The sequence below is a fragment of the Harpia harpyja genome, chromosome 6 (genome assembly GCF_026419915.1).
Source record: "Harpia harpyja isolate bHarHar1 chromosome 6, bHarHar1 primary haplotype, whole genome shotgun sequence".
NCBI lineage: Eukaryota > Metazoa > Chordata > Aves > Accipitriformes > Accipitridae > Harpia > Harpia harpyja.
This window is the reverse complement of record NC_068945.1, coordinates 1,062,777-1,090,027: the sequence shown is the minus strand read 5'-3', so window position 1 is coordinate 1,090,027 and position 27,251 is coordinate 1,062,777. Positions and strand designations below refer to the sequence as shown.

The following is a 27,251-nucleotide window of genomic DNA, read 5'->3' as shown; positions in this document are numbered from 1 at the left end:
TGAAACACATGCTATAAAACCTTGGGAACAGGATTTATAATAGAAACCTGGCAGTCTCCTAGCTCTACCAGTATTATCACCATGTGTGACAATAATGTATTAGGACCATACTTCAGAGCTCCTTCATTAGATTCTGACATATGAAGGAGAAAGGAGGGCCTGAAAACTAGGGAGGACATAGAGCGCAGCCTCAGCTGTGCATATTTATCATCTAAATCAAGTGAAGGCTATTTATTGACTTATTGATTCTAATTCAAAATGAGAACTTAATTAAAAGTTTAGTTCATTACCACACAATTACATGGCCCTCAAGACATTTCCAGGCTAGTAAAGTGCATGCTTAATCATGTGGTATATTGGGAAGGCTGGATCTTCAGTTGTTATAAATCAGACATTAGTGGTGCCATGCTAATTTATGCCATCTGGGGACAGGGCCTATTAGTTTTCTATGCAGGAGACAGTTGTTATTGTTTTAAATAACAGAACTACAATGTAATGTTGTCCTTTGCTGAGCAATAGCATATGTTAACTTCCCACCAGAAGGCAAAGTAGTGATGAGAAATTTAGTCTCAGTGCCATATACACCACATATATATACCCGCCTCGGAACAGAAGTGCTCACGAACAGCATAAAGGACTGTCTGCCAAAATGTTAATACCAGGCCCCAGAGAAGCTCTTCTGCCTTGGAAACATGCTGTAGTGACTCTGCTAAGAGAGATTCTGGCAGAGAGCAAACTTTGCTGCCAATTGCTCTGAAGAACCACAGCACACATGTATCAGGATGCAGGCAACATCTACACAGATGTGCTGCGCAAGCTCTGACATCCCTTCTGGTTCTCAGCCTCGCAGGGCTGCACCTACACTTTACAGCTTGTCGTGCTTCTTCCCCTCTGCACAGCTAGTGGAATAGTTTATGTAAATTTGGCTTCTGAGGCTGAGGTTCTTTGAATGCAGCAAATTTAGGATTTGTACTTGCAGAGGACCAGAGTTCTAGCTATATTTGCATTCACATAACACAGCGTGCCAGGGATCTAATCTTGAGCATTTTTGCATGTTTACACACTTTTTGAACATTTTTACATATTTACAAATGGTCAGAACTTACAGTCTGGGAATCAAATTGTGAAAGGCTTTCACATGCAGGCAGGAGGCATATTAAGGCATAGAGCATTTAAAGGCAAGTTAGGCTGTTCATGCAGACACACACTGTATCCTCAGTGACTGAACTTCATGCACTAAAAAAGAAACTCAGCAAAACCACACTGAATGATACTCTTTGGTGTGATCCACAAGAAGAGTCTGAAGTCTTTGCTTTGCCTGGCATCTTTATTCAGCTAATGCTTCCCATCTCTCAGCGTCCTAAAAAGAATTAGGGGAGGCAATTTCTACATACACTCGTATTTTGGACTCTCAGCATAGGATTTTCAGCAGTAATGTTGGGGTGGGCTAATGTCAAGGAACACAAATTTTGCTGTACTTCTGACCTTAGGGACTAAAAGATTTTTCAGCTTGTGTGTACTGTACTTAGACTGACATCAACATGAGTCAGACACCAGGCATAGAAACAGTTTTCAGTCAATTCTCTGTTAGCTGTGGGGCTGTTATTTACAGTTGAAAGGAAGTGCACCTAGCAGGGTAGCAGGTGTGGGGTGACTGTGCGAACAGCAAAAATTACACCTGTTCGATCTGAAGTGAGTAAAGGACGGAGGCAAATGAGTGCAGAAGGGCACCAGACACAGCATTCACACATCTGTCACCCAGCAAAAAAGGAAGCGTGTTCTGCAGGAAGCACAGTGATTAACCTAACACGGGTGCACGTGTGCTTGTGTGACTGCTGTGGTGGTGGCAACAGAGCCAGATGAGCGAAGCCTTAAGTGACAGGGCTTTTGAAAACTGGTACGTCTGTAGGCCAAGGAGTATCCATGTAAGGAATTGATTGGGGGAACAGGCATTTTAATAGCTGCATAGTAGGTGCACCTGCTACTACTCAATGTGCAACCAAATAGTATTTTCCAACTATTGATTGAGCACATCCCAGAGCTGCTGAGGAGCTGTTTTTCCATAATGCCAGATGATGTGTGTGACTGCTCTTCTCTGTTGTCTTGGCCATTTCTGGAACAAGAAGATATAAACTAAGATGGCCTCTGCTATGCTTGGTTGCAATATCTCCAGCTGTCAAGAACCCACGTTTTATCCATTACAATTAGATTAATGGTTTGTGCCTTTCTAGTGCTCAGAGCTCTGAGCCATCACACTGAGTTTGTGGCAATAGCTGCATGAAACATCCTGCTGTCTCAGATCCCACTTACTGTTGCACTAATTGTTTTTTCTCTCCCTGCTTGTGCTTTCTCCTAGGGTCGGTTTTGGTAGGTTGAGATCAAGCAGCCTTTTTGTGTGTGGCCAATATATATTACTGGAATGGACAGAGGCATAAGTAAGAATAAAAGAGTTTGCCTTGCAGCCATGCTCTGTGCCATAGCTTGTAAACTGGAGTCATTTTCATTTTGCTTCTTTGCTTCTGGTATGTCTGGTTTTTCCATCCAAGAAAAAAACCAACATGTTTTTGCCTAGCTCCCTTGCAGAACTTTCAGCATCTGACAGAGAATTTCCCTGACACCTTATGAATCCCATTGTGCTGGTTTTGGCTGGGATAGAGTTAATTTTCTTCATGGTAGCTAGTATGAGGCTATGTTTTGGATTTGTGCTCTGATAATAGAGAGATGTTTTTGTTATTGCTGAGCAGTGCTTACACAGAGTCAAGGCCTTTTCTGCTTCTCACCTCACAGCGAGTAGGCTGGGGGGGCACAACAAGTTGGGAGGGGACACAGCCGGGACAGCTGACCCCAACTGACCCAAGGGGTATTCCAGACCTTATGATGTCATGCTCAGTGTATAAAGCTGGGGGAAGGAGAAGGAAGGGGAAGGATATTTGGAGTGATGGCATTTGTCTTCCCAAGTAACTGTTACGCATGATGGAGCCCTGCTTTCCTGGAGATGGCTGAACACCTGCCTGCTGATGGGAAGTAGTGAATTAATTCCTTGTTTTGCTTTACTTGTGTGCGCGGCTTTTGCTTTATCTATTAAACTGTCTTTATCCCAACCCACAAGTTTCTCACTTTTACTCTTCCGATTCTCTCCCCCATCCCACCAGATGGGAGTGAGCAAGCGGCTGTGTGGTGCTTAGTTGCTGGCTGGGGTTAAACCACGACACCCACTGAAGCCTGAAATAGAGCAGTGCAGGGCTAGCAGAGCTCTTTATAAAACTGCCATCAGTAGGCATGTTCACAGAGCAATGCAACCAAGCAGTTTATCACTGCTTTTCAGGCTTGCAAATACTGGTCTGATGGGGAAGAGCTCATGCTAGATAAATTTTACATCAATTTCAGATAGTGTCCTAGTAGTGAGGGTAACTGAACATTACAATAGACGAAGGGGGCAGCATGATTGACATCATTTGGAGTCTTTAAGAGGCAGTTTGGATATCTTTCTAAAAGATATTCTTTCAAACTGGCTTTGGCATGAATGGTCCCTTCTGGCCACAGAATCTGTCCAGAATGTATCATTCATTCAGCTCTTGCCTTCATATGTAACAGGCAGAATAAGTCCTCAGCATGATCATCATTTGCATAAAGATAATGGTTGTAATAAAAGCCTGTGCTTCAGGGGTTTAGCTGGGTAACCACTGGGGTCAAGAAAGATTTTTTTTCTCCCACTATACAATTAGCCAGATGTACTCTGGGTTAGTGTTTGCTTAGTTCCTCTGAAGTACTGGAAATTGGCCATGCCTTAGAGACCGACTCCTCCCTGGTGAACCTCGCAGTGGGCCAGGGTTATACTGAGACTCCTCTCTCCAGTACCCAGGGGAAGCAGTTTGGTCGTTTTCTCAGACCTCAGAGCATCTCCTGCAGCATGAGAGCATGGCTAGTTGGGTGTATCTCGCCAAACAATCCCTCATCTCCAAACAATCTCCCAGTACCTGCACGCCTTTGGAAATGTAACAGCCTGCAATAAAGATTAGAGTAACTCCTTTGTTTCTAAACTTTTCTGCTTGCAACACCATTTCTGGAGCTGTAAATCCCCTTCTGTGCTCATAACATCATTTGGGGAAGATAATACCAAGAAGTTCGAAGGTGGGAATATGTATGTTGAATAATCGGTAGTTTCTTATAGCCTTCACCTCTGCTGTTGCATTTGTGTAGCCTGTGTAGGTGTAGCCACCTCCACCCCCCACCTCAGTCACCTTCAGGCACTGTGATAGAGGGGCTGCAGGTGTGTAAGCCCAGGCACACCAGGGAGAGTCTGCAGGAGCCTGGGGAGGTGAGTGTACACCCTGTGTATTAACACCCAGCTGGAAATGCTTAGGCAGGCTGTCTGCAAAGAGGTTGTGAAGCAGCCTTGCTGGGAGAAGGATGTAGAGCCTTCTGTGCCCTGGTTGTCCTTGGGAGCACTTTTTGGTGGGGTTTTTTTGGAGTGGTGGAGGCAGACTGTGAAATTGGAAGAGGAGATCAGAGGTGAAGATAACCTGCCAGTCTTGTGCTTGCTTTCAGAGTTGCTGTGCCTTTCAGGCATCTAAACTGTGTGTTAATCCACGTTTACAATATGCTTGCGTCAGATTAGCTCCTACCTCGTGGGCACTAAGAACTATCTGTATTATGCAGATTCTTAGAAAATAAATAATCTGTGGGCTGAATCTTACCTGTGTGAGTAAATAGGTGAGTATAAAGACCTATACGTGAGGATCTGCAGCAACAGATCCTCAGGCAACACAAAATAGATTTGATCCTTCTTTCCTAACCTCCAGTGATTTTAATGGAGCAGGAAGAAGCCTAACAAGATTTGCCAGGAGGCATTACTGAGATCTGGTGGCTGTGGCAGCTGAATGCTGCATAAAATGTGTAACTGTTCATATGCTGTAGAGTGCTTGGGTGGAGTCATTGGCCTTTTACTACGGTTCCTTTGGCAGTAAAACTTCCATCTTTGTGACAAAGTAGTCATGGTGATTTAATGCAAATGCATTTTCTAATACAGGGCTCCTGGCAGCTCAGGAGTGGGTCCTGATCCTGCAGCTGTGATTGTACCTATTTTCATTATTATAAACAATTGTTTCTAGTAGAGCTGTTCACAGGAGTGCATCTGCTGTTAATGTTGGCCAGTGCTGGGAAGTTTTACTTTCAAATATTTCTTTACTCAGAGTGACTTCCTGTGGCTACTCTACTGCACAGGTTTGTTGGCTATTAATAGACTTTGGACCATAAGCTAATTCTTTTCACTTTGTATACAGTAGCTTTTCTCCTCTTGTTTTGTTAGAAACTTCCATGAAGATTGATCTTAATGCTATTTTTAGTTGTTGAAACCAAGGTCGGGGGAATATACCTAGTGTAACTAAATTCATAGAGCAACTCCTTAGCATAGAACAAGATCTGATTTGCAGTCTTCCTTTCTTACTGCTACACAATGAACATGGTAGAAACAGGAGTTATTTTATGTATAACCAAAAATCTGTTTTGTGTAGGGTGGGAAAGCATCAAGTTTCTTAGAACTGAGTGCCACAAGATGAATGCCTGCTCTAAGGAACTTCCTTTCAAGCTATTCTTTCAGTATTTTCATGTGTTCTTACACTATATGTTTAGGCAGAGTGCTGGTTTTTCACCAGTACTCGTAAGCTGGGTTGGATTTGTCACATTAGATGTTTACAAAATCATCTCCCCCTGCCCCATGTATATTTGTTTTCTTTTTGACATTAATAGCAGATCTGCCTCAGAATTTTCAAAATTGAAGTAAACAGTTTTTCAGAAAAAATTCTGCCAAATACTGCTTGTTTTCAACCCTCCTGCAGAGTAATAGAAGTCAATGGAATTTCTTTTCACTGACAAAGTTCATAAAGTCTAATTGTACTTAGAATTTTTGGATGTCTTTCCAGTTTTTTCTAGTTCCTACTGGACCTTGATTTTTGTGCTGTTTGATAATCTTTTTTTTCTTTGGAGGGAAAGATAGCACCTGATTTACCTTTAAACCTGCTTTCTCTAGAACTTTGTCACCTTTCAGTGACTCAGATGTGCAGGCTTTTTCCCTTCCTTTTTGAAGGGAACAGATATTCCAGTTACAAGCCAATTTTCTTATAACCACAGTAATTCAAATACACATTGATTCTTGGTCCTATCTTGCCTCGTGAAACTGTTAATGTTGTCAGTGATGTGCCAGTGCACGACACCAGGACAAACATTTGCTCATCAGCAGCCAATATGCTAGTTTGGGGATCATAAACTACCTTTTACAATCCTTACAAAAAACGAGAATTTTAGTGTAGAATATATAGACTGCTAAATATGAAGTGTTACCTTTAAAACAAAATCACAGATGTTTAGTGTTATACCAACTGCAATTCCTTTCTCTCAAAATATTTAAGTTAGGGTACAATCTAAAAAGAAAATAACTTACATTTTTCCAACTATTACTGTAATTTTCTTTAGTGAACTGTATTAATTTCAAAAATTTTACTCAGAGTTGCTGCTACCACTTTCTGCAAGGTTTGGATTTGATTGTTTGCCCCACTATCTGACTAGTGTTGCAATCATCTGTAAACAGAGGAGACATTTAGAGTTAATAAAATGAAAACATTGAAGCTTTGATCAGGGGAAAAGCAGGAGGCAGGTTTTGGTTTTGAATTTCTTCTTCATGATTTTACAGTTTATTAGTGCCAGGTTAAACAAGCTAATGGGTTCAAATTATAACAAAATAATTGCAGTGGTTTATAGAGCCACTATGAAATAACTCCCCCCCCCCCCCTTTTAACCTTTTATCTTAGTCTCATTCTTATCTGTGGACTGCCCCTTTGCCCTCCTCTTCCACTTCGCCTGAAAAATAAGCAGAAAATACAGTTTATGGTATGCCTGTACACACTTCTAGTTTTTTTTTTTAATACATCCCCAGAGGAAAGTGGATAAATAAATACACATTTTTCAATAGTTGTAGAGCATTTGTTTAACATTGGCTAACTCCCCAATAACTAGCAGAAGATTATACACGCAAATCTAATTTTCTTGCAAACTTAGGTCTCCCTTGGGAACCTTGGTGGCTGCCTGCAAACATTTTCCTTGAATCAGCAGTATCAGTAAAGATGCATTATGTTGCTAAAAGTATATAATGTAAAAAGTGAAGTAAAAAATGGAAGAAGATTTAGACAGTAGGAGGAGATGGAAAAGGGAAGTACTATAAAGGCAAGGGCATCTATAAAGACAGAGGGGTCTAAGCCTTTTACAATAGAGGCAGTCTGAAATAACCATGGTTTCTTCTTTGAGTCGTGAGAATAGCTATTTTCTTGTTTAAAAGCTTAAAGAGCTATTAAGTTGGGCAAATCACTGGTAAAACAGCTGGAAATGTAAATAGCAATTTAAACAGTCCATTGCCCCTCAATCCAAATGTGGAATGTGCAGATCTACTTCAAAAAAGTTCCTCTGGTTTTATTATATTGTCAACGGTAAGAGGATTGAGTAGGCACCCTTTCTCCATGGGCTGAATGGAGACGGTGTGCTTTATTTAGAAAATCCACAATTTTTTTTCCTTTTCTCATTTTTCTCCTTTTTTCCTCCCCCCTCCCCTTTTTCCTTTTTTCCTTTTTTCCTTTTTCTCAATTTTTTTCTTTCTTTTTTTTTTTTTTTTTTTTGCAAGTGAGCAGACGGGTCTCTAATTTTCACACCATTCTCCCTTAGAGACCTCCTTCAATTGCACCATTCTTTCATTATGTGGAACTAATGAAGTGCTCTGCAACCTTTAGGTCTCCAAAGAATCCATTGCTCTAGGAATATAGTCCTTAAATAAAACATGTTTCATTGGCTGACTTCAAAACACTATTCTTACAGGGGGGAGGGAGGGGGGATAAATAATTGGCCTGGAATCACTGTGTGAAAAAAAGAAGAAATTACATTGGACAAAGCTTTTAAATTATAGTTACAGTCAAAGGATACATTCAGCAATGGCAGTTTTGGTTCTTATTCCTAGTAAGTTACCAAAATTGGAATATAATTTTTTGAAGTCCCAAATGACAAATCTTTTTATGACTATTGTCTTTTCAGTGCCTGGGTTCTATTGAAAACTAACGGGTTTTGTGATGTAAAAAAATAATGCAATGCCAGATCAATAAGACTAATAATTCAGCAGCTGAGTTTGAAGGCTGGCTGCCTTGGGTGTCTTAAGAATAACACCTCACATTTTATATGTTGCTTTTCATCTTCAAAGTACCCACCAAACACTAACTCAGTCATGTGGCTTGTTTATTCAGCCTGTGAAAGCATAGATCTGTATTATCCATGATGTATCAGATGCCTTATTCTCCTGTGAGTATTCCTGTATATGAGTGCAACTTATTTTTGTTTGCCATTACAGACCTTGTAGAACAGAGCTATTTCAAATTTGTCAAAGTCTCTTCTCTTTCTAAGCAATGTCTGCCCTCTGGCATTTTTAATTGATTTGCCTTCTTTAAAGCTTTTAATTGGTCTAAGCCCTGTTTTCCTTCCCCTGTCCTAAAGCCAGTATCCTTACAAGCAAAGTGTGCGCTCTCATAATATCTTTGTCTGCAAAATCTGCTATTAAATTTAAAAAAAAATAAAAAATGAGGGAGGGCAGACGACGACAAGGGGAAAGAAAGCTATAGTTCAGCATAAGATTGCTTGTATATGTCAAGCTTGTATCTGAACCCAGCAAAGAAATGTAAACATTTCATTTTTTATTAGTATTCATTTCCTTTAGCATTGCTTATCTTTTGCTTAATTTTATTTGGTGCTTGATCTAATTTGTAGCATATTGGATTTTGGCTTTCGTAAGCTGAAGTAACACTATCAGCATGATTATTGTTATAGTACTGGCATGAGAGATTTGCTGGCTTTATTTCAGTGAAAACTAGAACAAACTGTAATGTCTGTCTTTGTCTGTAAAACAATTTATATTTATAGAAACTGTTGTAATCATCTTTTTTTGAGCGAAAGGATTTCTTGGAGCATAACTATTCTACAAAACCCAGGACTTATCCCAAATTTCCAGTCTAAAAATAACATATTTAAACTCTGTTGAACAGATTAGGAAACAAAACAGTGCTTAATGAACGTGGAGCTTTAGTTTTTGGGTTGCTAAAGATAAGTTACAGTCTTTAATTAGCTCCCAATGTATCTTAGTAGGACAGCACACCGTGCTTTGCAGTACTAAAGACTGTGGAGCAGGAGTCAAGAATATGGACTAAGTTTTGCCAAGGTCATTTGTAGCAATGGTTGCCTAATTGTGGATCCTCTCAAGTGGCCTGATTTCAAACACGCACAGAGCTCACAGTCACTGCATTAAGCCACTCTGAGTTGTATAATGGAGACACCTGAAATCCCTTCGAAAGTCTCTGCTCTGACTCTATTTCTGGGTTTCCAAACTTCCCATGTGAACCTGAGAAAGTCATTTAACTTCTCTGTATGTTCTTTCCCTTATCTTTACTAGGGGAGGATAATACTCCCCTTTTCTGTGCTATGAGACCTAAGTCATGAATATTTATCAATGTCTTTGTGCAGAAGAGAGTTGTACAATACTGGCCTCATCATAAATAATTTTTGAAATTGCAAATTGGAAACCTGCTACAGTTTCTATAGCTTGGTATAGGAGCCATTCTTGAGCTGTATCCTGGCAGTTCTTTGTGTGGAGTAACGTTTATGTAACTTTGGTACACAGAGAGAAAGTTCATATTGTGCTTTCTTCCCAAAACGGCGTGTGCAGTCCCAGGCTGACAAGCCATGGCTGGCAAGCAATGGGAGCACAAAGTGATGGACAGACGACTCGGGCTGGCACAGCTGGCAGCGCTTGCAGTTGTTGTCCAGCCGCTCGTGGTATCCTTCCGCTACAGATACAGCTGTGGGCTCTACTACACCTCCGTTGTGTCCAATTTGAACGAGCACATGCAGTGCAAGCTTCCCACAGGGCTGACCACTACTGTTTTGCACTCTGCAGAGTTGGTGATCTGTCATTTAGATCTGGCAAGGTTTGCACACCACTGGTGCAAACTTCAGTGCATAACTGAAGGCTGAATAAAGCCAGTAGAAAACTCTATGTTATTCTGAGTTGTTGAGTTGAAAGCAGATGAGAATTGAGACCCTGTTTGAACATTTAATCACATGCTAGCTGAAGACAAAACCTACAGGGAAAGCTGTAGAAGGTAGATATCACCATGTTCAGTGTCAGTTCAATAAAGGCTTATGTGTAGGTTAAGTTGGCTATTTCTAGGTATAAAGAGAGAAACCTGAGATGCTGTATTTAAAGCAGGTTCTGAACATCAACAAGATCATACATGTGCTATCTGCAGTCTTGGTCTTGACCTATGTAGATATCTACATACACCTAATTTGGCCTTTTTGGTGTCCAAGGATTCTTTACATTCACTTGGAAATTGGTGGGACAAGTACTGATTTTGCTTTTCTATAATTCTACTGTAGGCATTTGATTGAAATTTATTCCAAATTCTTTTAGATGTGTAATTAAAGCAGGATCAGTTGAAGTACAATGAGAATTTATCTGGGAGCTCTCAAGCAGTCAGTAGCTTCTGCTTCCTGTATTTTCACTTAGTGATAATATGCATTTTTCCTGATTTCATGAGCTTTCTGAGCACACCTTTGTGAACCAGTCTTACCATCCTGTTCTCTTCTGTAAACTACTTTCACTGTAATTTAGTATACCTATGTTAATCCAACCCATCTCTGATGACATAATAATACTAACAAACTGCAACATTTTTAGTAGGTCTACACTGTGCATTTCATACAATTTGAAAAGAGAAGCAGTAAGCATATGAGACCAAATCCTTCTGTCTTTATTCATGCAGCTATGCCCATTCAGCTGAACAGGATAATATGCAGGATTAAAGTGAGTGGAATTTTACCCTTTCTATATCAAGGCCTCTTGAGGATGCTGCATTTAATTCTATTTGATAATCTTCGCTTTTATTTGCCATTTCACACCACCTGAAACTGCAGCTGCCTGTCAGGAATTGAGTTAGTTTGAGCTTCAGCTATCTCATAGGTAGCTTAGCGCACTAAAGCATTGGCTCCTCCAGAGAGCCCTTAGGGAGAAGAACTCATTTAGCAGAAAATGATAATTGGGTTTTCCAAATGGTTCTGGAATTTTCACTGTGTGTTTGGGTAGGATGATGTATTTTAAAAGCCTCTGCAAGTGTGTAACTGAGCAGGCTGTGCTTCTAAGGATGAAGCAGACTACTAGGCTACCCTGATTCCTGGTTCCTTTAAAGATGATTACTGGAAAAACATGTAAGTGTGAGACAAGCATTCTGCCATAGAGAAGCAGCAAGCTTTCAGTATGAGGGCTTTGGGGAGGGATGTTTACTTTCTATGCTGGAGAGGGATCACTGCTGAGTCCTTCACAGCAGTACTGGGAAGCGGGGCTGGTATCTGTATGAGCATGGCCCATGAACCATGGGCTCCCTGACAGCAACTGGAATTGCACGTGCAGTCAGAATAGGACTCTGAAATATAATCCTGGGACTTGGGGAAAATGTGGGAGAAGGAAGGAATGAATATTTGCTGACCTTTCGTTTTGATAAACTCTCTGCAAACTCAGGTTAGAAGAACTGCAAATATCAACACCCGTGGGTGTATAGACTTATTTTTTTAGGAAGGAGGAGGCATTGGTTGGTGGTGTAGAAAAGTCAAGAGGCAAAGATTTGAGCTTGGGTATTTTCTGGTATCTTCTATGTTGGAAGTTTCTCTTAAACCACAGTGATCGTGCTAGTTTCATTCCATCAGATTTGTCTGGTGTGTTGAGAAGTGCAGCATGAGTCTACTCAAAATATGCTCTTTGCCTATTGCTGCATAGTTCTATGGGAGCTGAATTTTACTTGTATTGTGCCCATTAAAACCCTGTATTCTTAGGTCTAACTTTTATTTTTCATTTACTTTGGCTAGTCTTTCGGCCTAAAACATGCTCATCTTCCCTGGATAATGCTCACAACAGTGCTCAGCATCAGCATTTTAAGTGTTCGAATATCTAAAAATGTGAGGAACACAGCTTATCCTTCCATAAAAGACTCCGCTCAGTCTTCTGAAAAGTTAAACAATATTCTGGTAGTTAAAGAAGCTTCATCCAAGTATTCTTATAAAGATCCTATTGTGAAATAAGACAGTCTCTTTTTCCCTTCTCTCTTAAAAGACACTGAGGGAAATCATCTTCTCCCTGCTTTGAACACTTCTCTGTTTAGAAGCACTGTTCTGTTTACTGGGAAGTGGTTGAAACTTCTTATCTGTTACAATCCTTAGCTAATCTGAGCATAGCTAGAGATGGCAACAGAGTTGCTTACTACGGGATTATAGGAGACAGAACCTTGCTTGTTCTCATTTTGAACCTTTGACTGTCTTGTGGTGCTGCTCTGCTAGTCATTTCTCATCAGGACAACACCACAATCTTCATGCTACAAGACTACAGGCCTAACTTTCTGCTGCCATCTACCTAATACTCATTTGTCTTTCCAGGTGACAGCTGGAGTATTTTATACCAATTTGTCACAGCTGAAGAGGCCTGGGCTACAGTCAAAGCAGGGGAGATGCAGGCTCCCTGATCAAAGCTTATCTCAGTTCAGCTGTGTTGGATGAACAGAATAACTGAATTAAAATGTATTTAATTACAGCACAAAGAATTACATGTGTTTATATTTCAGTGAAGGCACCTACTTTGGAATAGAACTCTACTTGGTCAACACAGGTTTTGTTTAGGATAAGAGTTGTTATTGTTAATAGACCAGGCTTACTGGATAAAGTCAGGACTTGATCTAAAGTACCTCTTTAGCAACATACTTCTTGCTTAAGATTAAGTTTTTATGGCAATGGGCTCTTACACTGGTGATCATGTGCAGTAAAAATTGCAGCTAAACAAGGGGATAAGTACATACATACACTTGCACCAAAATAAGCATATTGGTTTTAGGAAACTTGTATGCAAATCTCCACCACTACATAGCTCCCTACTATACAGATAGCTAGGACTTGGGTTGGTAAAGGAATTGATGCCCTGAGCTGGTGCTTGGTCTTCCAGATGTTTTTGCTGGAAGAGTTCTTCTCCCTGCAGTAAATTGAACAGATGCTGCAATACAAAATTATCTAATTTTCAACTGCATTAGGCCCTTTTCATATTATGGCAAATTAAAGGGAAAGCCTTGAGAGAAGCTTTGGTACTGTGGGCCTCCCTGAAGAATGCAGAATTTTGAACTGGTACACAAATCTCACTTTAGCCCTCAGTGGCAGGATGAGTGGGTGGGGAAGGAGGAAAACTGCAGGAGCAGGCTGCATTACAGATTATTTTTCTTTCCCGTCTGCATGAAGGTGTCCTGAGAAACAATCTTAAATTGTTCGTGGAATTGTGGAGTCAGGAAAAATTTTTATTAAAGAACTTCTATTGGAATTTTCCTACAGTCTTGTTGCTGCTGTTAATGTTTAAACTGAAACATTTTGGGTTCAGGAAAGGTCCAAAAGAACTGATGCAGGGGTCTTATGGGATCCTACCATGACTCGGCAAAATGTCCTGCCAACTCACCCACCTCTGCAGCTGCTGTGTCAAGCTGCAGTTGAAATTTGCAGCCTCTGGAAGTCTTGGGGCTTCTGGGAGTGTTTTGGTTTTGGTTTGGGTTTTTGGGGGGGGGAGTGGGGTGGGTGCAGGGCTTTGAATTGGAACAAAATAAAATTTCACAATATTAGTCCTCTGTGAAGTGGAATCAACTTTTTCCTCTGAACTGCTGTCATGGTATGTTCTACAGAACAGAGAGGACTGCCTGTGTGGATTAGAGCCATGTTACTCCCCACATCTGGTTTTGAGCTAAGCTGAAGAATAAAGGGACTGTGAGTAGAGGCCATGGCCCCTACACTTTATCTTGCAATATACGATTCTGAGCCTGCTGAGACAGTCTTTGCAGAAGTCTATATGCAAGAGTAGTCCTGCTGATGAGTATGTACATGCTTCAGTGTTGCTTGCATGTTCAGGGCCTTGATTAGACCGGGAAAGCACACAGATAACTGACTGCAGATCATGGATAACAGTAAGAAAGGGAACAACAAAAAGTACCTCTGCTTGAGTGCCCTGATCAGAGCTTTGAAGAAGAAATCGGAGCCAGCTGTAGCCATTTTTGAAGGACAAGTTCACTTTAAATAGACTGATCATAAAATGTCTCCTAAAAGCACCCAAAAGCTTCCTTATCTGTTGGGTTACTGTAATTCTTGTTGCTGTCCCATGCAGTCAGAGCAGTTAATGACTATCCAGGATTTAAGATAAGAAATGACTGGCATAGTCCTAAAATACCCAAGACAGTATTTTCCTCTGAGTTGCTTGATCTTTTCAGGCTGTGCAAACCTGGGTATTTGAGAGGATAGCATGTTAAAACAGCAGCAATGCAGCATATTTCTTTGTAATCACAATAATCAGTGAAATTCATTTTGCGAGTAACTGGGCTGCCAATGATGAGAATACAATGGTAAGTAATCTGTACCAGATCAGGAGCCAGAGCTTGTACTAGCATAAAGTCACTGTTTTGAAGGCTTCTGTGGAGGAGTCATTGAGTTAAAATTCTGATCCTACTCTGGTCTAAAGTTAGTGGATGGACAGAGTAATGGGATCCCCACTCAAATCATCCCCTTTGTAGTCAGGATAGGATTCAATGCTGGCATTTCAGCACCTCCTACATCTTTCTGTGAAGTTCAGGTAAATATGCTGTGCCTTAGCTTCTGTCAGCTGGTATGTTTTTTGTTTAAATGGGAGGGTGTTCTCACCATCCATTTTCTTTCTCTAGAACATCCACTGGCACAGAAATCTGAACGCTCAGCTACTGTTTCCCTAGTCTGTCTGTCTGGTTTTTTTTTTTTTCTTTTTTTTTCTTTTTCTGTGATATTTCCCTTCTGGCTCCCTTATGCTGTCACTTCCTAAAGCCAAACCATTTAAAAATGCTGCTGCCCATCTCCTTGTGAGCACAAAGGCACATCACCACCTCTAAAAGTATTGTGGCAACAGAGTTGACAAACAGGACTTTAAGAAAGGTGTTCTTTTCAGCTGCATGTTTCCACAGGTCCTTGTCCTCCTCTTCCACCCGCTGTGGCGTAATCTCATAACAGGTAGTACATACAACCTTGTTCTGTGCAATTCCTCTTGCAGCTTTTATAGGTGTCCCTTATCATTTTAAGGGAGACTGCTGTATCCAGTCTCCTGCATAATGCAGGTCATGAAGTTTTACCCAGCTCTTTATGCATCAAATCCTCATTCCTCTGAGATGTAACCTTCATCTTGGTAAAACATGCCTTTTACCAGGATGGAGTGAGTACTAGTGATGGAGGATCTACTCTAATCTTTGTAGTGATGGTGGTATGTTCCAGTTCTTCATTAGTATTATCATCTTTCCCTCTCGGTGGTTAGAATCCAAGCAGGAAGAAAAAAAAATAATCTCCATTACTCTTTCTAGTAACGTTTTTCTACCTCTCTAGCTGCTAAAGCATTTTTCTGAATGGAAAACTGCTCATAAGACAGTTAAGGGGAAAGCAGCTTATGAATTTGTAGATATGCAATGCTCAATAAGGCGTATCATGATCCACCATGTTAAAAGATTTTCAGGTTTAAGGAGATGCTTTTGTATGAGTTTTAATCTTTTTTGGCACCCTGGCAATGAAAGGGGAGGGTCAGTTGGATGAAGTGGGTGACATGTTTTGGAGGAAGGTAACATCACAGTAGAAACAGGAGAGTAGCTGTCCTCGAGCATGAGTTGATGTATCTCTTCAAAGGTTGGCACTGACTTACATATTTTTTTGGCTAGAATATCCAAATTTACCACTATTTCCACAAGGTTTCAACCATTGTCTCAATGATGAGAGAGTGAGATAAAATTGATTGTAATCTCACCAAAGCTGTGGAAAAAATATCCCCTTTTAACTGTTACAGCAGCTGCTATGTAATTCCCCATCCCCTCCAAGGAAAAAGAAAAAATATCCTCCTCCTCCTCCTTTCAGACACTGAATTTTCTTGTACAAAACTTTCATTATGGATTATGGTGGACTTTTTTCTTCTTTTCTCCCAGGTACAAGGACAAATCATTAAAATACCTCAGCTGCATGCTGCTACTCAACTTCTAGGAAACTTAGATGCTGTATTTTCCTGGAAAGAAGTAACATAGCATTAAGCATGTGGTACTAAGCATGTTCATTGCCTCTAGTTTCAAAAGCTTCCCCTAAGTATGTGTAGAAAGGCAAAATGGTCTATATTGCTTTGAAGACCTGGTTTTACATTGTTCCTTTCTTCCTAATAGAAAAGATTTAAATAATGTTTGGAGATACATGTTCAAGGGTTCAAAGTATATATGCTCCTTGCACAAATTCTGGCACATGGCCTCCTTGTCCCCTGTATGAGGGAGCCAGATTTCACTCAGTCCTCCACACACTTCAGGGAAAGAGAAGAACTTAAGTTAAATAAAAGGATTCTCCTATCAGGGTTTGTATGTCTTGCTGGCCTCATGAAAGTCCTAACTTGGGAGACAGACAAAGTAAGTTTAGTATGTACTGCTGTATTAATACAGTGATAGACAGGCCCTGCTACAGTGGGCTTGCCCTATAAATGGGCAAGATGGATAGAAGGAAGAAAGAGAAACAGAAACACAGAGGTACAGCAATTTACTCATGTTTGCACAGGCTGTCCAGTGACTGCTGTGATTCCTAGCCCTGTCTATAGCTTGTGTTGCCTGCTATGGCAGTGTTGGCCCCAATATACAGGTGTTCATAAATAGCAAACCAGGAAACCAAATAATTCCACAGATGCTGTTCTGTCTTCTCGAACCATTTTGGGAATGGTGCATGTCAGTGGTAGAAGGTGTTCTGGAGGCAAGATGACTGTTCTGCAGCCACGCTTCTATTTATCCCCTTGGCCTTCCCGGTATGCAGGTGTTCGTGGACATCCTACTCTGTAAAGAGACAGGTCCCAATAAAACATATCTCTTATTATTATTTTATTGGAATATTGCCCAAAAGCTTTAAAGACGTTGGTATGGAAGAACATTAGAAGCCCATGCAATCCATTAACATGTAAGATGTCACTGCAGATTGCCCACAGGTTTTCAGGCAGAGCTCAAGTATGTTGGTAGAGAGCTTAAAGGTGGTGGTTCCAGGCTAGGCCCCCTCTACCTTCAATTCAGGTAGCTCTTGCTTACACTAGTTATACAGAGCAGATTTATGGTCATGAATCTGGCTCTTAGTTTCCACTAAGAAGAAGCTTCCACTTGGAAAAAGCTGCTTGGTCATTACTTCTAATACTAAATTTTTCATGGAAGCATCTGTGCAATTGACATAGGGATGATGTTAGATGATGATAAACAAGGACAGAAGCTTAATTACAAGTGGAAAAGGTGAAAGTCCACAAGGATCCGTTTTCTAATATGTGGCCCTTAGCAAGGAAAACTGCTGAAAAGACCTTTCTGGAAATACTCGGCTTGGCACTGTACATCATATTCCTTATTGTATGTGATGATCCTGACTTAAGATTCAGGCCCTCTTTTGAGAAACACTGTACCATTGTATTTCCTTATATGTGCTGTCAGTCAGGAACTTGTTTGGTTTTTTTTTTTTTTAAAAAAAAAGGGCAAGCTTGCTAAAAGATGGACACCTGATATGAAGGATCTTTAGCTTTCAATTGCATGCCACCCTTCGAATATACAAGGACAAATACAGATAGGGTGATATTTGGATCAAGGTGACTGCCTTTCCTGTGTGCCATACAGGTAGTGTTAGTACTGTACAGATTATAAATGCGTAGAGTCAGGGAAGGTAAAAGGCACAAGTGTAGCGATTCTGTAAGAGTAACTGAACAGATGCAGTTAACATGACACAATATATGCTAGCGAGCAAGTCACTAAGGCAATTGGAGTATTTTGTTGCTTTAGGAAACCTTTTTATTACACTGTGACTTTAAAAAAGTTGAGGTAGTTAATTTTTAGACATTTCTAGTGAAGCCCTTCATGGAAAATAAACTTTTTGGACAATTTATCCCATGATAAATTGTAGCATGACTTCATGAAGTGGAATGACGAGACCAATTATGAAGTTTTTTTTTTTTTAATTAGTAAGAAGGCTTAGCCTTATTTTTCATCTAGGACAAAACTCATACTTACAAAGTCTTTGAAAATAAGAGCCTTTCCAAAAAGATCGGTGTGGTGGTGTTAACAAGGTAAAGATCACCCACCCTACTAGCGGATGCAATGGAGATGATCGTCGTTCTGCTACAGCATGCCATAAAACTCACTAGGTGGAGCTCTAAGGTACCAGGTAATCCCTCGGGGGACCTACATGGAAGAAACGCTCAGTGTATCCATGGGAAGACTCGAGCACGGCATTCACAACTGCACCTCAGCGTAGTCGCACAAAAATAAGGGACCGGAATTAAAATAATAATACTCCTGCCCTACCCCTAAAGGATTAAGGACAGGAATGCCCAAAGCGGAGGTGTAAACATTCGGAAAGCAAACAGCTTTTGCGCCGTGCACTAGTTATTTAGCTTTATGAAGGAAAAAGATAGTGGTGTGTACTTTTACTAACCAAGCAGCTGGGCTGAACAACTTTTCTCACGTTTTCTTCCCGTCTCTTCAGGCTTAAAGATACTTAATGGTGCTACTCTCTGGGCAAGCGTATTGTACTGAAACATGCATACGTTTGGGAGGAACTTGACAAAAAAAGGCATCTAAGGTTATGACAGGGTGTATCTATTATCCAGGTGACAAGTGGATGTCGCACACAACGGGCAGCCTTGCTGGGGAATTACGAGTTAAAACAACCTAAAGTAGCAAAGTGTTTCAGTAGGGGGGGTCTGCGAAAGAAAGGTGGGTGTAAAGCAAATAGGGGTGCCAAGTCGTAACAGGGGATGTCTGCAAGCTGAGTCAGTCTGGAAGTCTTCAGGGTCATGAAATTTGCCCCCAAATTTCTCAAGTGTGGGCTTAAAACGGAAGGATCTTCTCCTTCAGGGGGGTGGTGACAATGTCATATTCGTGAACACGCGTCTGTATCGGGCTCAGTTGCAGCTGCCCTGGTAATTTTGGGGAGATCGTCTGGCCCAGGCCGGGCCGGGGCCACACGGGTCACCTTGCGGAGCCCTGGTTGCCTCGAGTGCAGCGGGGCTTGGAGGAGCAGGACCAGGGGAAGGCCGGCCGGGGTGGCCGGCTGGAGAGGGGCAAGAGCCTCTGCAGCAAAGCCCTCGGAGCGCTGCAGAAATCCGGCGGCTGGTAATGACCCGGGCCAAGTGGGAACGGCAGCGCCAGGAGTTTGCGAGGCTAAGAGGGCAGGCGGGGGGCGGCCAAAAAAAAAATTTTCTTTTAGTCCGAGCCCAGGAAGGGGAGGGGGGGGGGGGGAGGAATCCCTCTCCGCGGTTGTCAAGGAGACGGGCGGCCGGGTTCGCCGGACTGTCCGCCCTCACAGGCCGCAGCCCGGGGGGAGCCATCTCCTCGCGGCTCCCTGCGAGGGGCGCGGGGCTGCGGCCGCCCCCGGCCGCGGGGGGGCGCCCTCTCGGGCTGGGGCGGGGCGGGGCGCTAACGGTCCGCCCGCGCGCCCCGGCGGCTGAGGGGAACAAAGCTGAGGGCTCGCGCGGCTGCGGACGCCCGAGGACGAAGCCCGGTAACGGCCGCAACGGCTCTCTGCGGGCTTCCTACCTGTTGGGGGGGGCGGGAGCGGGAGCTAGGCAGGGGCGCGGGCATCAGGCCGCTGAGCACCCCGCGCCTGACTGGCAGACACCTCTCGGGGCGGGGAAGAGTTCCACCGCCTCGCCGATTCCCCCCCACCACCCACCGGCGGGGCTCAGGGGCAGTCCCGGGGGCGGCCCGGCCCGCCCCGGCCCGCCCCGGCGGCCGGTACCGCCCCCGCCGCGGGAGCCCCGGCGAATCAGCGGGGCGCTGTCAGGGCGTCAGCGCCGGCGGCTCCGCGCGGCCGGCCCCGAGCGCGTCCCTTATCGCAGACAGGCAGCGGGGGCCGGGGATCGCATCATTATCATGGGCACTGTTTGCTTTTCGCGGCGCTGCTGTTTGCTTTTCGCTCTCGCCTGGGCCGGCAGGTTGGCGGGAGGCAGCGGGGGCGCAGGTAAGAGGCGGGGGGGGGGGGGGGCTCCGCCGCCGTGCCGCCTTCCCCAGGCTCGGGCGGCGCGGAGCCGTGGCCCCGGGGGGACCGTGTTTGTCCGCTCTCCTCTCCCCGGTGTAAGGTGTTGAGGGGGAGGTCACTTCTCGCTGCTAGTAGCGCCGGGGGTGTTGGAAGTTATGGTGGGGAGGCGTTTTCTCGGGTGTTTGACACTGCCGGAGCCGAGGGACGTCTGGAGGGAGAGACGGGGAAGAAAAAGTTACTTTCCTTAAGTGCCTACGAGGTAAATCTGTGCTGAACCCTAGAGACTCCGTAGGGGAAGCGTTGGCTGTTACATCTTCACAGGTTTTCCCTGGCTGCGCATTAACCCAAAGACCTGGGGTTTTTTAACAGCCGCGCTCGTCTCTGTTTAATAGCAGTAATAATATTAAGTCTTTGCTCCGGTGTTTATTAAAAAAAACAACAACAACAACAACAAAAAACCCAAACAACAAACCCCAAACCCCATCTGCCTAGGAATGTTGTCAGCCCAAAGTAATTTCTTAAAGACGTGTATGCAGTCTCTGAAGTTGTGCTAGAAGCAATCCTTTAAGGTGAAGGGGGGGGGGCGGAAAAATCCCTTTTCCTCAGATACAAGAGTTTAAAGGCAACAAAATGAACGAAGTCAGCGTAGAAGTTCTTAAAAGTCCAAGAAATGCAATGTGAGATGTAGAGCAGAGAAAGGGCTCATATTTGGTTTTGCCCTTTCATTTGACTCATTGGCATTCACGCCTGACTCCCAGGCATCCTCTGGTTGCTGTGAAATGTCCCCCTTGGCTCAATGCAGTTTGAATTTTTGACGGCATTATAAAGAGTCCAGCTGTCACTTTTGCTGATCTTGATGGGAGATGGGTGCCGGTTTAATGAGTCAAAAGTATGAACCAAGGCTTTTTTTTAAAAAAAAAAAAAAAAACAACTAACAAAAAACTTCTTTTCTTTTTGTGCTCGACTGGATCTGTGTCTGATCTGGGCAACACCCTTGGATCCCCTAAGCTAATTCACGTAAATCATAGCTAGATCTGAACCGTCTCAGCGGTTAAAATAAACGAATGGACAAGAAAGAAGGAAACGGATTGCAGCAGTCCTGCGTGTCTCCAGAAAATACAACGCTCTGCGTTCTGTTCCCCTCTTTCTTTATAAAAACCCCAACAATACAGCGTCCAGGCAATTCTCTTGCTAGGATCCCTGGGGTGCCCCGCGGGGCCGTCCTGGTCTGCACCTCTCAGAGAAGTTCTCTGCTGCGTGCCATGCCACAACGTCTGATTATTCTTTCCTCTCTAAATAGCCCCCTCCTGTCCGCGGTGACTTTGAAGGATCCGTGGGTTATCACTGGAGGGGGCTGAGCGAGCACTTCTGAAACAATTAGCGTTAGGATTTCAAGCTCACAATAAAACTGTTTTCACTTTAGTGCACCTTTTTTGAGGATCTGTTAATCTAATTGGCATGAAACCAACTGCACATGTCTCCCGCTGGGTGCCCCCCTCCCTCCGCAGCACCCCTCTCTCCTCGACACTTCCTAAAAACGAAGGGAGGCTGGGCTCTGTGCAGCTCTGCTGGTCGTTAGCCGGCTGCTCACCCGCCCCTCCCGGGCAGAGCGCTCCCCTGCCTGCCCGTCTGCCTTTCTCCTCCCGGGAGCCCCAGATGTGGCTCTGGCAAGGAACGGTGAGGAAATCCCTGCGAGGTGCGTTATTGACACGGCGGCCGCGGCTGACAGCGGCGGGCGGCCCGGCCCGGCCCGGCCGGTCTCCCCGGGGCGGCGGCGGCCCCGGCGCAGCCCCCCGCGTAGGGCGCTGCGGGTGGCGGGGTGGCCGGGGACCGTCTGTGGCGAGCGCGGGGCGGGCAGGGCAGGTTAGGTTAGGCAGGGCTTTAAATGTCCCCATGTTAACAGCACACCCCATCCCCTGAATAGGTCGGAGCTTTTTTTTTTTTTTTTTCTATGTTCACTTCATTAACATTCCCACGACTACCAAATCTCGACTCTCTCTCATCCTCCTCCCTCCCCCATCCTCTTTAAATCCGGGGGAGAAAACGAATGCCCGTCACTGAAGTGTTTGTAAAGGCTTCCCACCCTGAAAACAAGAAAAGCGGTCTGGGTCCCCCCCTTTCAGAGTCCGGCTCACCAGTAAGGCACCCGCCCAAGCAGGGGCCGGGAAGACTGCTGGGACCTTTTCCTTCTGAATGAGTTTGAGTCCATGTAGATGATGTTATTGCAGGTTGCTTTTCTCCACGCTAACTTACCGAGTTTCATATGGTCTTCCATTTATTTATTTTTTTTCCTCTTAATAAAAAGGATTAATGTGGTTTTGCTGTTCAAATATTTCTTTTTCTCATTCCCCCACCAGCCTAGTTTATTTAAACTAGGGTCTATCTTTCTAAATTCAGAAGATCTCTTTGCTAGAATATGCAGATGGGCTTTTTTCCCTCCTCTTATAGGTCATTTAAATGCTCTGCTTTACTAAGATGCGGGTCTCCAGTACCAGACCTATACGGCAGATGCTAATTTCTAGTATGTCTTAATGATTTCCTAATGCAGAAACGTGGGACCGAGTCCCTCTGGCTTGGTGGAGCAGTGCTTAGGAGTGACTTAAGGAGAATAATACGTTGGTTTGTTCAGTTATTTAACCTTAGATGTTCCCATTTCCAGGATGACACTCGGAAGGCAGGCAAGCAAACAGCTTCTTCAAGGGGAATATCTGTCCTTGACAGTTTTCTGTGTCTCAGGTCTCCCTTCTCATCTGTCCCCTTGGGGTTTTTTCTGTGCTTCCAGATGTTGACGAGTGCGCAGAAGCTACGGATGACTGTCACATCGATGCAATTTGCCAAAACACACCAAAATCCTACAAATGCATCTGCAAGCCAGGCTATAAAGGCGAAGGGAAACAATGTGAAGGTAAGGACAGCTCGACTCCTCTCCTCTCTCTCCTCCCCTCCCTCCTCTTATTTGTTTGCTCTGTAAAAGCTTTTGTAAATAGCTGAATTCCTGAAACGATTAATGCAGATTTACAGCTGCTTAACCTCAAATCTCGGTGTTTATTGGCAAGCATCCCCCTGCTGCTTTTGCTAATTGTCCGGCGTCACAAACGTCGTGTCCGCCAGCCTACTTCAAAAAAAAAACACCCCACCAAAAGGGGGTGGCAGTCCGTTTCCTCCCGAGGCGGCTCCCGGGTTCGCACCGGCTTGTCCCGGGCGGTGCTGGGCCCGCTGCCGCCGGGGCCCGCTGCCGCCGGGGCTCGAAGCGCCGCGCCGAGCACGTGGGCCCGCCCCGCCGGGGCGCGGCCGCCGGGCCGGGGGCCCTGGCTCGCTCCCCGGCGGAGAGCCGGCGGGGAGGGCTGGCCGCCGAGAGTAGCCGGGGCCGCCGTGCCTGCGGGTGGCCCCGTCCCCCCCGGCGGCTGGCGTCCGGGGAGGCCTCACGCCTACCTCCCGCGGCCCGGCCGGCCAGCGGGGCTGCGGGGGGAGCCGGGGCCCCCTCCCTCCGCCGCAGCGGCCGCGCCTGCCGCCGCCCGGCCCGCGGCCTCCCCACCCTGGCCCGGCGCGGCGTTGCCGCGGGCTGTCCCGGTCGGTCTCCTCGGGTTCCTCTGAGGCGCGGGGAAGCTCGCACCTTCCGCCTGGCTAACGTGTGATTTACCGACACCCTTCTCCCCCAGCGAGAGCCTCCTTCCCCCCCCGGCCGGTTACAGTAAGTGTTTTTCTCTATCAACGCGAACAGGACGCTGGAGCTTGCTCCTCTGTGACGCTATGCCTGTGTCATGATCATGTAGTTTTTGAGTCGGTGGAACACTATTTTGGAAGGAACTATTCCAGATTATTGTACTTGCACAGAGTTTAAAAAGTTGTTTTACTTTTGTATGCCCTTGCATCAATCCATGCAATTGAGAAAGACCTAGCGTGTTTTGTTAGGCACTGTGTACGCTCGTATTTCAGGTTTTATGAACTCCATCTTGTCTGTTGAACCTCAGCAGAGAGATTGTTCTCTGGTGAAAAGAAGGAATATTGTAATCACAGCAGAGTGCCTTACAAATAAAAGATGCAAGATTATTTGTTTTTTCTATGTGCAGGTGCTTAGCAGCTATAAAAATTCTCCTTCCAACTCTCTCTCTTCCTACGGCAGACTGAAACTTTCAAAATGTATATGGCGAGTCCATTAAAAAGATTAAAGACCTAGAAATGACTTTGCTGAAGTCTACAAAAATTTGAAACTACTTATTATTCTCCGTGGACTTCCAGTGTGTTTGTTCAAGTGCCCTCGTAAAGCATTTTTGTGGTTGTCATATTTTTCTGTCTTGGGCTTAAATTGACAGAGACAAATTCCTACTGTCCACTTCTTGGTGCTCTAGTGTCTCTGAGCTGCTGTTCATTTGGAAGCCAGATTTTCTTTCTTGCAAACAGAATCATCATTCAGCACCACTTCTTCCTCTATTCATCCCTTCCAGGGAAAGAGCTCTGTGCAGAGAAAATGTACTCAAGGCCACAGCTGTGGAGGCTACAGCATTCTTAGAATTGGTAGTTCTTGTTGTATTAGTTTTCCACATCAAAAGTTTCCTTAAGCTTTAACTACTCCTATTTTAGCTGTTGAGCTCTGTTTAATGGTAGACCTGACTGATACTCATGCTTATTTAATACACGTGTTTCTCTTTGCCTGACTTGCCTTGGCTCAGTAAAAAAGAGAGCCCCGTAAGTAGTAAAACATCAGATTTCTCTGTAGAACGATGTACGGAATCATGGAATTTCTGTGGCTGATGTCAAGCTTTTATATCTGGTGGCATTTAGTGTTCAACAAGCTTGATAAGGTGGAACAGACTGCAACACGTTCTGCATGGATGTTAATTGTTCAGCGTTAGTCAGGTAAATGAATGCAAGCTGTCTAAACCAGGCATTACTATTAATGATATATAACTTTTTTTACAGTGTTACAGTAACAGTTTTAAAGATTTTGCATCAGTCGGCTTTATATCTTAAGTTTGTAATTAATACCAAACTTTGGGATAAGCAGAAAGCTTTAAATATTTTTGGATGCTTCCTTTCTGGACCTCATTTTAGATTACTTACATAGTACCTCTTAATTTGAGCCCAGAGTACTTTGAAACTTTGCAATTGGAATTATGTGCCTTCAGTGGCAGGCAGATGTTATGTCCTTTTCATAAGTGAGTAAACTCAAAACTATAGAGGTGAAGGAAGGGTCATACAAGTCAGTGGCAGACCTAAGATCTGCCTCAGGTCTGCTGTTCACATAGAGTGGGTTTATTTTGCATCCTGAGGTCAAGTATTCAAAACCTACAGAAATAAACAGACTAGCAGCATTGATTGGTATTTAATATTCTGTCACAAGAAAATGCCTGTAATAAGCCTTTAAAAATTATCTTTAAGATAAAAGTGACTGTGGTTGTAACAGCAAAGACGAAATACACCAAACAGTTTTTGTTGTGCCAGAACCAAAGCTGGGTCATTAAACGATTCTGGGTCTTTATAACTGAGCTTTTCTAAATAAGCTTTTTGATCACTGAAACTAGTTACCTATGAGAAAAGGATGTCTTTTGTCCAGATAATGTGCCTCTGTAACTAAGTTCATAGCAAACTACCTGTATTGCTTCATGTCTAAAGAACATTCACTACAGCATAACTAACTCCCTTATAGTGCAGGCTCTCATATACAGCCAGTTTTTACTAAACAAGCAGAATTGCATTAGTGCAGTGAGCTTAAAGAAATGATACTGTATGATCAAATTTTTCTAATAAATTTTAGGGAGCTGCCAGTTTAGGTTATACTGAGGCATTACAATTAATTTAGGAGGGTGTGCATGTTAATTTACTTTAAACATCAGTCTTAAATACTGCTTTAATTCACTTGAAATCCATTTTTAGGGAAAGGGGTAGAGTATGAGAACTAACATGTTTTTGATGTTTCTTGAGTTTTATAAAAGCAATAGAGCACATATTTGTACAAATATGTCCAGTATGTGAATACGTATTTTGTGTACTCTTGTGTATTTGTTTATATTTTTTCATTCAAAGAAAATGAGTAGTTTAAAAAAATGGGATCTTTAGGTTAATGCAGGAAATGTGGAGCCCAGCCACTTGTGCAGGATTTTGTGCGTATTTTGCTGCTCTGACCTGAAGGGCGGGGAGAAGTACCTAAGACGGAAACATTCCTTTAAGGATATGTGGAGAGCTCTAGCAGCAATTACACTGAAATGAAACATTTTCTTTACCGTCTGTTAAATTGCTTTAGCAGGGAATTTGTTTCTGAACTTTGCTTTTCTCCCAAAATGTCTTTTGGACTGGGTTTTTCCTGAGTTTCTGAGGATTGGGGATGACTTCTCAGTTCATGGATCTACCCTACCTTTTTTCTTTTTTTTTTTTTTCTGGGTAGCCTTCTTGCCTGAACCAGTTGACCTATTTCCACAGAGCACAGTTGTTTCTTCAGACAGAAGAGTTGCTCCTTTTTCCTGTGTCTCGTCTCCTGCTTCCCTCTGTAGATTTTGGTTTACCTTTTTTTCAACCAGCTATCTGCTATGCTTTGTCAAGCCATATGGTCAGCATTGCTGTGATGGTATTTCCCCATATCACATAATAATACCAATATCCTTTGACCGCAAATTCTCTAGCTGGCGTTTTCATGGGACAGAATAATGTGTCCAACCCAAGTAATCTTTAAAAAAATATTTGCTTTCAGTTGTCCATTTCTATTCAACATACAAAATCTATTAATTGATAACTGATTCAGTTGCCCAGGCAGACCTACTGTTACCTAGGAAATCTTCCACGTTCTGATTTTAGTCAGTATCTCAAATGCAGTGGCCTGCATTCAGCTGCAAGCGCGCTGCTTTATGCTCCCTAGGTCTTTCTCCTTACCTTCTCTACATTGACCTTTGGTCTCTCCAGAGGTTGGTATCTCAATAAAATTGTTAGCTGGAAAATTGTGTCAAAGCAATGGAAGTTCCAGAGCATTCAAAAGGATTCCACATCCTGAGGTTCCCTAGGCCTTGACAGGGCCTCCTTTGTCCCCAGTGGGAATGTTGCATGTTTGCTGTTGTAGGGTACTCTGTCACTGAACAGTTTATGAAGGGGTTTAGTTCTTAAAACTAGTTAAGTTTTTCTGCCTGTGCTAC

The 27,251-nt window shown here is 43.6% G+C and overlaps 1 protein-coding gene across 4 annotated transcripts in view; it reads left to right on the top strand.

The window, feature by feature from the left end:
* The first annotated feature begins 19,993 nt into the window (after positions 1–19,993).
* Positions 19,994–27,251, top strand: part of SCUBE1 (signal peptide, CUB domain and EGF like domain containing 1) — a 217,630-nt gene continuing 210,372 nt past the window's right edge. For all 4 annotated transcript variants that reach the window (XM_052790181.1, XM_052790180.1, XM_052790179.1 and 1 more), the window contains exons 1-2: positions 19,994–20,112; positions 22,913–23,035. In XM_052790181.1, coding sequence (XP_052646141.1) covers positions 20,025–20,112; positions 22,913–23,035 — 211 coding nt within the window. In that variant the 5' untranslated portion in view covers positions 19,994–20,024. The remainder of the gene's footprint in view (positions 20,113–22,912; positions 23,036–27,251) is intronic.